The sequence below is a fragment of the Macaca thibetana genome, chromosome 7, assembly GCF_024542745.1.
Source record: "Macaca thibetana thibetana isolate TM-01 chromosome 7, ASM2454274v1, whole genome shotgun sequence".
Lineage (NCBI taxonomy): Eukaryota > Metazoa > Chordata > Mammalia > Primates > Cercopithecidae > Macaca > Macaca thibetana.
Window position 1 is genome coordinate 107,912,816 of NC_065584.1, and position 13,875 is coordinate 107,926,690.

A 13,875-nucleotide genomic window follows, 5' to 3' on the forward strand; every position below is an offset into this window, starting at 1 on the left:
TGCATAGAAATATAAAGTTTCACACACCATACTTTTACTAACAAATGTAAGTAAGAACAAATTACTTTTGAACAATTAAAATAACCAAATATTGATGATTTTCAATAAAGTATATTTTGAAATAATTTTGAAGCCATGAAAGACTAAAATTCGCTTTATGCTAAAATAAATCATATTCTCTCATAATGTAATTATTTTTCTTAAAAAAGGAACCACCCAATAAGAGTTTAGTTCACTAGGAAATTTTCAGCATTTCTCAATGCAATAGAGTGTTTCTACTATACTTCCTGGCATCATTCCTTTCCTTAGCACTTATCTTCACACTGGAAGAGGTGAACCAGGTGATTATGTCCCCTGTGGGGGCTGGTTCTGCCTCTGAACAGTGACTTGGCATGGCAATTAGGTTCAAAATTACCTACATTTACCCTAAAGATTTCTTCAGAGCTGTCAGTCTTCCTGAAACTTCCTAAAACTACCCTAGCAAATACTTTTTCCTTTCTGCAAATACTGTTACTCAAACCACTGTATTTACCCCATTCTGAGCTTTCCATTCTCTGTTAACAATTTCTCAGGTGCTCATGAAGTTTTAAAGGACAAGACTCCTCTCAGAAGCACATACTACTCAGAAGCTCAAAGCAAATTAGGTTAGTTTACAATCCTTGCTACAGGACAGAAAATGAGGATTGAGTAAGTAATTTTCCTCATTTGAAAAGGAGAAAACAAGTACAAAAAGAGATTGAGTGATTTTTTAACAATCCTCTACATTTATACTTGTACTTTAAGGATTAAAATGTAGCATATAGTCTGATGCTCAAAACCAACTCTTTTTGAGAACAGACATCATTTTACAAACAAAGACACTGAGTCTCAGAGATTTGAGTCACTGTCTAAGGTAGTACAAATAGCAATCTATATTATTAGAACTTGAACTCAGGCTGGCTGTAGTGGCTCAGGCCTATAATCCCAGTGCTTTGGGAAGCCAAGGCAGGATCCAAAAGCAGCCTGGCCAATATAGCAAAAATCTGTCTCTACAAAGTATATTTTAAAAAATAGCCAGGTATGGTGGCACACCCTTCTAGTCCCAGCTACTTGGGAGGCTGGGGCAGGAGAATCACTTGAGCTCAGGAGGCTGAGGCTGTAGTAAGCAATGATCGTGCCACTGGACTCCAGCATGGGTGACCGTGAGACCCCTGTCTCTAAAAATAATAGAACTTGAACTCAAGTCCTTTGATTCCCAGCACACAGAGCCTTTCCTTGCCACATCACAGTGCCTCTTGCTAACTTGAACATGGTGAGGAGCAGTGCAGCAGTCTGTATACCACCAACCAAAACTTGACTCAGTGGATGCTATGTAGATGCATGAAAGTCTGAGTAAAATGAATCCTATTGTCTTGAAAGAGGAATCCATGTATCATTTTCAATGTTGTCCTAGATAATCCTGATGTACTTGATAAATAACAGCTGGTATGTGAATAACCATACAATTGCCATAATTATAAACAGAATTACAAATGATAATAGACTGGGGACAAACTACTAAGCAGTATGTTGAATATTAAAATGGTACATATGGGAATCTATATTATTCAACCTTCCAAAATGCATATTAAAGAACAATCTTGGTTAAAATATCAATACAAAATGATTTTAAGATTCTGATTTCTTAAAATAAATTTTCCAATTTTATTGTTTAAAAATATAAAAAATGATTTATTATATTGGCCAGGTGCGGTGGCTCACGCCTGTAATCCCAGCACTTTGGGAGGCCAAGATGGGTGGATCAGGAGGTCAGGAGATCGAGACCATCCTGGCGAACATGGTGAAACCCAGTCTCTACTAAAAATACAAAAAATTAGCTGGGCATGGTGGCAGGCACCTGTAGTCCCAGCTACTCGGGAGGCTGAGGCAGGAGAATAGCGTGAACCCAGGAGGCGGAGCTTGCAGTGAGCTGAGATTGCACCACTGCACTCCAGCCGGGGCGACAGAGTGAGACTCCCTCTCAAAAAAAAAAAAAAAAAGATTTCTTATATCATAAATTTTTTTCACTATAAAAGTTGAGTTTTCTCTTGGAAAACCAACAACTTGCTAGTAGCTTCCTTTTAAGCACATTTTGGTTATTAGAAGGCCTTCACTGCAGGAGTAATCTTGCGGAAGAATTTATGACCTTGGGAATTTGTATTTTCAAAAATATAACCTGGAGGAGAGGGGTAACTTGCTGTGCAAATTTCCTGTATTTTTGGTGTGTACTCTATAGAATACATGGTCACATCATCAAATGGAACAGAACTCTTAAAAGCAATATTTAAAGGTTTGCAACTCTCTGTTGGAATCAATTTGTGTGGCACATAGTAAGATCTGAAAGTGCTCAAACCATCAAATTTTCCAGATGGGTTGGGAATCTGCTGCTTCTTAATAACTCCTTGACGACAATTTTCCCATGCTGGAAAATCTTCCTTCATGGTGCTTTTTCCTTGGAAAGGAAAATTGTTACTTCTTCTATGAGAAACTGGCCTGATGGGAACTACACGGTTGGCCTGATACGGAACATAGTCAAGATGGCTTGTGCTGTTTAATAGCATGCTACCTGTAGGAGGCACATACTCTGGTACTTTCTTGACCTCAGGTGGTGGGATTTCCCATGGTTGAAAACATTCACGGAATTCAGTGCTTCCTTCAAACCGAGCATTCTGGGTCACTCTGGTGTGTACAGGTCTGCAGATTTTTGCAGTTTCACCAATAAGACCCTGAAAGTCATACCGGTGAGTTGTGAGATCCTCAAAGCGTTGCTCAGTTGGTTTGTAAACTTCTTTTGGCCTTTCAAACTTGAGTTCAAGCTGATGAGGTATATAATCAAGGCGATGACTTGTAATGCCATTAAAAGGGGCTGTAGAACGTTTGACCACAGAGGAGGGTTTAAAGCTTTGCCCACTTTGCCTAGGCTTTATCTCCTGAGGAACAAAGTCATCCTGAAATGTAGTTGAATTTCCAAATTTCACAGTAGGGGGTTGATAAGTTTGTTCTGGCTTATAAAGTTCACTTTTATGAAGGTCCCAAGCTCTATAATCATCTTGAAAATTAAAACAAAGCAAAAACATTTTTAAATGCTGAAGGAAACCATCTTCTAAAAATCATAACTGATTTCTCTCATTGCCAAACATTTTTCCATTTCCTTTAGAAATCTAAACAATAGTATCAGAATACAGTTTCTCTGATTCCTTTCAGATTTGTTCTTTTTCTTCATTTCCACCTTCCTCTACCCATCTCCTCACTTTAATACATATAACTTTCCACTTTCAGATTCATCTGATTACATAACAAAGGAAAGGCACATCTGAACCTGATTGCTGATAGTTCTTGAAAGCCAAAAGGACTGTGTTGTAGGTGAGGACAGAGTTTAGGAGATTATGGTTGAATTCCTAGGAAGTGGTTGGGATTTTAAGTACAACTCACAAAATGCTAAGGTATGTCTAAAATCCAGGGCTTGAAATAAAATCAAGTGCCCTCATGTGTGGGCAAAAGTAATACAGATATTACTCCTTGCTTTGGAGAGAATCATCAAAGGAGAGAAAGTTTTAATTCTGGTATACTCTAGGAAGCTACAGAAAGAACTCCTTGGGTAAAGATACAGGGTAACATGTGCTATCCCAGAAAGATCTCTTGGCTTCAACTTTCCCTCCTGAAATGGACTTTAAGGCATTCCCAAAAGATAGAGGGCCATCTAGAGGCCATAGGCCTTAACTGAATGCCCTCAAAGGTGTTTGAAATTGTAGAATTTGAAGTGACCGTCAGAGCAAAGATCTAGGGTTTGGAAGTTAAATAACCTTAAGCCTACTTCCTGCAGTTTACCTAGACTGTGGAGCATTTTGGGTCACTCTGGTGTCTACAGAGTGATGACTTGTAATACCATTACAAGTTGGTAATGGTACACTTCACTAAAACCGAAATGTTTATATTTCAACTAAGGATTATTTGTGTTTTCTATTTCTACATGAGGAAGATAGTAAGCTAGGGAATACCAAAGAATTGACTTCACCCCAAAATATGTATTTCTAAATACTAAAAATTAATTTACAAAAGATAGAAATTTATTATGCAAGATAACGTACTAAAATCTGGATTAAAGTCTATGCAATATTTACAGGAAAGGTCAAACCTTGAAAACTTATTATGTGGATATCTTTGAAGAGATAAAATGCTTATCCATTTCTGCCAAAATGGCCGAGTTTTGGACTAAATGATCAAATTACTGATGTTTGGATGAGAGAGGGCACCTGACTCAAAAATAGGTGACCTTTAGGCTAGCAGAGACCTTGAAGATAAACTGACAGAAAAGACGAGCTAGATCAAGCATTCTTATTCTTGTAAACCTAAAATTGAAAATAATGAGTGAGATAGAAATGGGAGAATTGAAAAGGATGCCAGGAGGTAGAGCTGAAGAGCCGTGGAAAGCTGAAGTTACATTCAAAACAGACCTGTAAAGAAACAGAAAAGGTAACTAGGCAGCGGCGGCCAGTTAGTAAAGTGGCAATCAGAGCAGATGAGTGAAGGCAAGTGAAGGTGCTGTGAGAGAAATCATGTAGCTCATTGCGGAGATGAAGGGAAAAGTTCTTCCTTCAAGCTCCCTGGGCACCTGATAGTTTTCCATTTTCAGTTCACATGAAGCTTTACTGGAGTCTTTTTTTCTCGAGGTACCATGAGGGAATCTCTCTTCTTTGCAAACTAAAGTATAAAAGTATAACAATATTTTTCACTAAAAGGATTCACAGATGTTATTGAAGGTTTATAGTTTCCACACAATCATATAAGGAGAATTCTTGCTGTCAAATAAGAGAAAAAAGATTTTCATTACAAGAGAGTTAACAGAAGAGAATATTTCTCTCTCACCAAACCAGCTTTGGTTTTCAAAATGGAAGCAAGAATTTGGACACTGAGAGATGGATGTAATAGCGTACAATAGTATGAATGTAAGTTCTAGATAATTGCAGAACATTGATCTTCTCCCTATAAATATACTTATGCTCATATGCCTGGAATATTTCTCTGTTCTGGAATATTTATTGATAACATTCTAGCAATACCTTTAAAACATCATAATCTTTATCATTTGTTTTTAGTCTTTTATTATACTTATGGAAAAAAACAAGAAAACAAACAATGCTGTCCACATCTAACAATATAGTCTGGTTATGCGGCAGCTCCACTATTACCCTTGTTAGACATTTCCTCAGCTCACTTTTTAGTGAGCTAAAATCTATTTAGAAAGTTTATTCTCTTCTGAACAGTTTTAAGTCCAAGAATTGCCTGCATGCACTTGCACACTATTTGTATACACAGCGCCAACCCCACTTTAATATAGTGAGCTATTCTAGGTTCTTCTTTGAGGACAAAAGTCTTGAGTTGCTTATGCTAGTACTTTTTCCTGGTACTTGGGACTGCTCCCTGTGGTGTTTTATGGTACCAACGAATTGGAAACTACTTTTAGAAAGTCAGAGGACATCATCCTGGGTCTCAGCTTTTTCAATCTACATATCACCACTCTACTCCCAGGTTTTAATACTACCTGTATGCTGGCGACTCCCAAACTTGAATCTCTACTTCAGACCTCCCTTCAAACACCAAACCACATATTTATCTGCCTACTAGACATCTTTATTTGGATGTCCCTCAGATAAATGAAAACTTAGCATGCCCCAGTTGATTATCTCACTCAGACTCACGTTCTGCAGAAAATAACATTGTCAACAAAATTTCTATTATGAATTTGGCATCAGGCTAAGGTTCTGTTTAATTAATTGACTTTCTCTACCTCATTTCCTTCTCTCCTTTTCAAGTACTTTTCAAATACTGTTGATATTACCTTCTAAATATTAATTTCTTCCTTCTTGAAGCAAACATGGAATGAATGGCAACCAGATAAAATTGTCGCAAATTAGAAAAAGAAAAAAGAAGAGGCGACAATGTAAAATAAACATCTATAAGGTTTGTAGTGCTATTCTCTTTCATTCTTGATATTTGTAATTGGTGTATTCTCTCTTTTGGTTCATTAACTTATTATCTTTTAAAAGAACCAATTTTTGGTTTCATTTTTTATCTCTATTGTTTTTTGTTTTTTTGTTTTCAAATTAATTGATTGCTGCTGTTATCCTTGTATATTTCCTTCTACTTTGCTTTGGATTTAATTTGCTGTTATTTTTCTAGTTTCATATAATAAAGGTTAAGGCTATTAAGACTTTCTTTTCTAATATGAACCTTAAATGCTATAAATTTTCCTCAAAGCATTGCTTTAGAGGCATCTCTCAGATTTTGATATACTATATTTTCATTTTCATTAAATTCAAAATATTTTCTAATTTCTTTTACTTTTGCTTAAAACAATTTGTTATTTAGAAATTTGGTGTTTAATTTCCAAATATTTGGTGATTTTTCCACTTTTTTTCTATTATTGATGTCTAATTCAATTCTGTCATGATCAAAAACACACATTGCATGATTTCAATTATTTTATATTTGTTAAGGTTTGTTTTATGACTCCAAATATAGTTTATCTGAATGAACGTTTCATGTGCACTTGAAAAGAATGTGTATTCTGTTATCGTTGGCAGAAGTGCTTTACAAATGTCAATTTGGACAACATTCTTGATAGTGTTGTTCAGGTCTTTATATCCTTATCCTTTCCTATGTTCTAATAGATTACTTAAAGACAGTGAAGTCTCCAACTACAAATGCATATTTTTACATTTCTTATGTTAGTACTGTAAGTTTTTGCTTTGAGTATTTGAAGATCAAGTGTTAAGGGCATACACATTTAGAATCTTGTGTTTGGAAAATGGAAGGTGAGTGTGTGTGGTTTCTCTGTTGTCCCTGTCCAGCTTCAGTCTTAGGCAGGCCCTATGCCCCTGTGTCTCAGAAGCAGGGCTCTCTCAGTGCACCTGCCCCTTCACTTGATGTAGTAGGTCTCTAATTGTTGGTCCTGAGACAGTTTCCTGTTCTTTCTTCATGTTCAAGGTTTAGTTTTATTTTGCTTCTTGTTGTTGTTTTTCCTTTATCTTTCATCAAGTTGCAATACATCTTCACCTATTCATTGGGGCTGTCACAGTGATGCCTCTCCTGCAGTGGATTAATGCTTTCGTTCTGTAGGTTAAAGGCATTCAAATGGAGCTTCCTGCTTTTTTTCTTTTGCAACAACAACAATTATTCTCTCCATGCCTGCACTACAAAGTAAACTTTCTGTGGTCTCCAACCTCTTTTCCAATCTTTCTGATGATCACACACTGAACATCCATAGGGAAGTGTCTATGAGTGGTTTTGAACTCCCCCTTTAGCGTCTGACGTTCTCAGAGCTTCTATACTCTCACAGTAGCTCACACTCAAGTCTTTAGCAATTAGTTAAAGATGTAAATGAATTATTTTATCCACTTGTGTAACAGCTAGTCTCATTCCATGCCCTGCTTTGGGTGAAACAGTGCTTGCCTCCTGTCTCAACTGGGTGGAAGTTGTTTTTCCTTAATGTCAGGCTAATTGGTTAACCTGTGATCTCAGCTTTCTAAAGGATTCATACACATTTATGATTTTGTAGATTATCTGGCTTTTTCTTATTGTTATGTTGGAGTCATAATCTTTCCGACTTTCTGCATCCCACACAGAATCTGAAAATGCTGGATTTCTGTATGGTGAGGTTTAAAATTACACCTTCAATTCTACAAATTCAATTTGCTTTATAGATATAGGGTTATTTTTACTTTTTATTTCTTCTTGGGTTACTTTTGGTGAATTGTATTTTTCAAAAAATTTATCAATTTTATGTAAGTTGTAAATTACTGGCATATTTTTAAGAATATATCTTTTTAATGTGTGAAAAATCAATCTTTGAATTTTAATCACAATATTTTGTTCATTTACACTTAATATAACGATCCAGCTGGGCTTAAGTTGACTGTATTGCTATTTGCTTTTGATTTTTCCCGTCTTTGTTCCCATGCCCCTTATTTCCTGCCTTCTTTTGTATTAATAAATGGAATTTTTATTATTCCACTTTACTATTAGAATTTTATCTTTCTATGTTTTAAAAATAAAAATGAATTTTTGACTTGGTATGAGATTTTTCTGGCTCAAACTTAAATGGATATTTTTACCACTTCTAGAATGGAATAACCTGTAAGCAATTTAATTCTATTTAACTCCTCTTGCCTTTTGTACTACTGTTCTAACATATTTTACTTTTAAATTTGTGTAAAAACATAATATAGTAATTTTGACTTTAAGTTGTCAAATTCTTTTATTTTTACCCACATTATTTACCCTTTCTGTGTGCTTCATTCCTTCCTGCATTTCATGCTTCTATCTGGAATAAGTTTCCTTTTAACTGAACAATTTCAATACTTTTTGTAGTAGGTATCTCACTTTTTCTTTTTTTGTCTGAAAACATTTTTACTTTGCTTTAATTTTTCAAGGCTATTTTTACTAGATATACAATTCTCAGATTTTCTGGCTTCAAAATTCTAGATCTTTCTTGCACCTTTAGCACTTTTAAAGTGTCATTTCATTATCATTTAACTTCCATAGTTTCTGTTGAAAAGTCACATGTCATTCTGTTTAAAAGTCAGATATAACTTTTTCTTTTTGTAGATAATGTATAGTTTTTCACTTGCTACTTTTAAAACTTTACTTGGTTTTCCCAAGTTTGACAATAGTTGTCTAGGGTGGCTTCCTATGTGTTTGTTTTGGAGTTTGCCGAGCTTCTTGAATCTGTGGGCTGATTCTTTCATCAGTTTTGGAAAAGTCTTGACCATTATCTCTTCAAATATTTCCTGGTTCTTCATAGGCCTCATAACATTTTACTATATGCTGGATGTTGTGTATAAGAGAATCATAAAAACTAAAATCAATGTTATTTCAACAGGAGACAATTTGCTCTTTCCTATGTTAGAATACAGGGCAGATCACCTCATTCTTACCAGACTCTGAGCTAGATCAGTGCTCAATGGCATCTTTAGTTAGACATAGTCTTACTTTAGTTTCAAATGTCTCAAGAACAAGATTGAGGTGTGTCTGTAGTAAGGACCTCATCCTAGTGGAACTCTCTCTTAAGAATTTACTCCCAAATAAGACTGTGGGATATTCCTGTGGGATTTTTCTGGTCCAGCCTCTCAGCACACCATACCCCCTCCCCTACAAACATTCAATGAATGTCTCACATTGAAAACCAGTCATGTATCTGGGGCTCTTCTAGATTTCAATTAGTCCTACCAGCCCACATTCAAGTGTTTCACTGCTTTCTCTTTCCCCTACTAGAGTTTCTCTGCTTATGCCAAGCTCAATCCTCAGCATAGGCCTAGACTTGACAATTGTTCCCGGAGAAGTAAATGGCTGGCCATATCAACTCACTGAAGAAGGGCTCCTATCTCTCTGAAATTTTAGTTTTTTGCTTCTATAGCTGTCTGGTGCCCTTAAAAGAAGATTTTTTAAAATCTATACTTATGTCAAGCCCCTCAGCCTGGCAATCAAGGTTCTTCCCAAACTGATCTCAATCTACCTTTATAGAATTATACCCCAATCTCTCATCCCTGAAAACTTCTGTTCCTCACCATGTCTACTGAATAACTGTTTTATTTTTCTGGTTCTATGATTTTTTACTCATTTCATACCAGTTTTTAGAATATCCCTCCTCTTTCTATATATCAATACTTACTAATCTCTGATGCATTCCCAGCCTGGCCTGAAGTGATAACTTACCAAGTATAAATCCTTGAAGTGCTGCTTTTTCCACTAATTTTCCAGTGAATTATGTCTTCCCCTGATGATATCTCATATTTATTTATAGTATGGCAATTTCATTTTTCATGCTATTGTTTTTCTATATTCTCAATTATAAAGTTTCTTTTTATATAGTCCATATTTTATTTTTAAATGAAAATTGTATTTAAGATTCACATGGTGTTTTATATATACACACACAGTAAAATGATTACTAAAGTGAAAAACATATCCATCTCCTCACAGCAACGTTTGTGTGTGCATGTGTGTGCATGTGTGCGTGTGTGTGTGGTGTGACTACGTGTAATCTACCAGTATACAGTATGGTATTAACTAGAGTCATGATGCTGTACATTAGATCTCTAGATTTATTCATCCTATACAACTTCAACTTCATACCTCTTGACCAATATTTCCCCATTTCCCCCACTTCCCCGGCCCTGGTAATCATCATTCTATCCTGTGCTTCTATGTATTCAACTCTTTTAGATTTATACATCATTATTATGTATATTATTACATAATACATGATGGAATATATGTGTACTATATATATATTCAGACATACATTTACACATTACATTTATTCATTCATTGATTGATGCACATTTAGGTTGTTTCTTACCTAGGTTATTGTGAATAATGCTGCAATAAATAAGAGTGCAGATATTTCTTCAAGATACTGATTTCATTTCCTTTGGGTATACACCAGAGGGGAAGTTGTTGGATTATATGAAAGTTCCATTTTTAATTTTTGAGAAAACGTCATATTGTTTTCCATATGGTTATACCAATTTACATTCCCACCAACAGTGTACAATGATTCCTTTTTCTCCACATCCTCACTAACACTTGTAATCTTTTATCTTTTCTATAACAGACATCCTAACAAGCGTGAGATAATATCTCACTGTGGTTTTGATTTGCATTTATCTGGTGATTGGTGATGTTGAGTACCTTTTCATATATCTATTGACCATTTGTATGTCTTCTTTGGAAAAATGTTTACTCCGGTACATTGGTCAATTTTTAATCCACTTTTATTTTTTTCTTTTTGCTATTAAGTTGGGTAAGTTCCTTATTTTTTTTGAATATTGACCCCTTATGTGATACATGGTCTGCTCATATTTTCTACCAATTCGTAAGTTGCATTTTTCTTTTGTTGATTGTTTGCTTGCTGTACAGACACTTTTTAATTTGGTGTAATCCATTCATCTATTTTGGTTTTTGTTGCCTGTGTTTTCAGAGTCATATCCAAAAAACCACCGGCAAGGTCAAAGTCAAGGAAATTCCCCATGTTTTCTTCTAGGAATTTTATGGTTTCAGGTCTTGTATTTAAGTCTTCAATTCACTTTGAATTGGTTTTTGTGTATGGAATAAGAAAAGACTCCAATTTCATTCTTTCACATGTGGATATTCAGTTTTCCCAATACCATTTATTTCATTTATTTTAATTTCAGATTCAGGGATTATATGTGAAGTTTTGTTACTTGGGCATATTATGTGATGCTGAAGTTTAGCCTTCTAATGATTCCATCATCCAGTTAGTGAACACAGTACCCAACAGGTAGTTGTTCAACCTTTGCATCTTCCTCTCCCTCTCCCCTTTTGGAATCTCCAGTGTTTATTGTTTCCATCTTTGTGTCCATGTATACCTAAAGTTTAGCTCCCACTTACAAATATGAACATGCAGTATTTGGTTTTCTGTTTCTGTGTTAAACTACTTAGAATAATGACCTCCAGTTGTATCCTTGTTCTTGCAAATTACACGATTTCATTTTATATGGCTGCGTGGTATTCCATGGTGTATATATACTGCATTTCCTTCATCTGATCCACCATTGATGGGCACCTGGGTTGATTCTGTGTCTTTGCTATTGTGAAAAGTGCGACAATGAAGGTACAAGTGCAGATAGAACGATTTATTTTCCTTTGGGTATATACCCAGTATTGGGATTGTTTGGCTGAATGCCATTCTAACTGGTATGAGATGGTATCTCACTGTGGCTTTCATCTGATTAGTGATGTTGAGAATTTTTTCATGTGTTTGTTGGCCACTTGTATGTTTTCTTTTGAGAAGTGTCTTTTCATGTCCTTTGCCCACCTTTTATTTTTTCTTGTTCATTATTTAACTTCCTTATAGATTCTGGATATAAGCCCTTTGTTGGATACACAGCTTGTGAATATTTTCTCCTACTATGAAGCTTGTTTGTTACTCTGTTGATAGTTTCTCTTCCTGTGCAGAAGCTCTTTAGTTTAATTAAGTCCCATTTTGTACATTTTCATTGCATTTGCTTTTGAGCACTTAAGATATAAATTCTTTGCCTACAGCAATGTCTAGAAGAGTATTTCCTAGGTTTTCTTTTAGGATTTTTATATTTTGAGGTCTTACATTTGAGCTTTTAATCCATCTTGAGTTAATTTTTGTATATGGTGAGAAGCAGGCGTCCAGTTTCATCCTTCTGCATATGGTTAGCCAGTTTTTCCAGCATCATTTATGGATATAGGGAGTCCTTTCCCCGTTGTTAATTTTTGCCAGTTTTGTTGACAATCAGGTGGTCATAGGTGTCTGGATTAATTTCAGGGGTCTCCATTCTGTTCCATTGGTCTATGTGTCTATTTTTGTACCAGTACCATGCTGTTTTGGTTACTGTAGCTTTGTAGTATAGTTTGAAGCTGGGAGATGTAATGCCTCTGGCTTTATTCTTTGTGTTTAGGATTGCCTTGGCTACTCGGGCTCTTTTTGGGTTCTATATAAATTTTAGAACAGTTTTTCTCTAATTCTGTAAAAAAAAGTGATATTGATAATTTGGTAGATTGCTTTGGGTAGTATGACATTTTAATGATATTAAACCTTCCTCTCCATGATCACGGAATGCTTTTCCATTTGTGTAGTCTTCTTTCTCCTTGTAGAGATCTTTTGCCTCCTTGGTTAGATGCCCAGGTACTGTGAGTGTGTGTGGCTACTGTAAATGGGATTATGTTCTTGATTTGGTTCTCAGCTTGAATATTTATGGTGTATAGAAATGCTACTGATTTTTTGTGCATTGATTTTGTATCCTGAGACTTTGCTGAAGTTGTTTATTAGGTCTAGGAGTCTTTTGGCAGGATCTTTAGGGTTTCTTAGGTACAAATTATACTGTCAGCCAAGAGAGATAATTTGACTTCCTCTTTTTCTATTTGGATGCCTTTTCTTTCTCTTGCTTGATTGCTTTGGCTAGCACTTCCAATACTATGTTGAATATGAGTGATAAGAGTGGGCATCCTTGTCTTGTTCCAGTTCTCAAAGGGAATGCTTCCAGTTTTTGGTCCATTCCGTATGATGTTGGCTGTGGGTTTCTCATAGATGGCTCTTATTATTTTGAGGTATGTTCCTTCAGTGCCTAGTTTGTTAAGAGTTTTTATCATGAAGGGATATTGTATTTTATCAAATGCTTTTTCTGCATCTATTGAGATGATAATATGATTTTTGTTTTTAATTCTATTTATGTGGTGAATCATATTTATTGATTTGCATATGTTGGACCATCCTTGCATCCCAGGAATAAAACCCACTTGACTGTGATGAATTAACTTTTTGATGTGCTGCTGGATTTGGTGTGCTAGTATTTTTTGAGGATTTTTTCATTTGTGTGTTCAATGTCATTTTCTTTTTTGTGTTTTTGTCAGATTTTGGTATCAGAACCATACTAGTTTCATAGAATGAGGCAGAGAGGAGTCCCTCTTCCTCCATTTTTTGGAATACTTTCAGTAGGATTGGTACCAGCTGTTCTTTGTATGTCTGGTAGAATTCAGCAGTGAATGAACACATTTGGTCCAGGGTTGGGTTTTTTTTTTTTTTTTTTTCCTTTTGGTTGGTAGGTTTCTTACTGCTGATTCAATTTCCTTACTCGTTACTGATCTGTTCAGGATTTCTGTTTATTCCTGATTCAATCTTGGGAATCTGTGTTTCCAGGAATTTATCCATTTCCTCTAGAATTTCTAGTTTGTGAACATAGAGATGTTCATAATATTCTCTGAGGATCTGTTGTGTTTCTGGGGGATCAGTTGTGATGTCACTTTTGATTGTGCTTATTTGGAGGTCTTTTTTTGTTAATCTGGCTAGTGGTCTATCAATCTTGT

The 13,875-nt window shown here is 35.5% G+C and overlaps 1 protein-coding gene across 2 annotated transcripts in view; it reads right to left on the bottom strand.

Annotated features, from left to right (window-relative positions):
- Positions 1 to 222: 222 nt before the first annotated feature.
- The window catches only part of LOC126958066 (stabilizer of axonemal microtubules 2), a 45,321-nt gene continuing 31,668 nt past the window's right edge, over positions 223 to 13,875 (bottom strand). For both annotated transcript variants that reach the window (XM_050796167.1, XM_050796168.1), the window contains exon 3: positions 223 to 3,067. In XM_050796167.1, the coding sequence (XP_050652124.1) occupies positions 2,118 to 3,067 (950 nt within the window). In that variant the 3' untranslated portion in view covers positions 223 to 2,117. The remainder of the gene's footprint in view (positions 3,068 to 13,875) is intronic.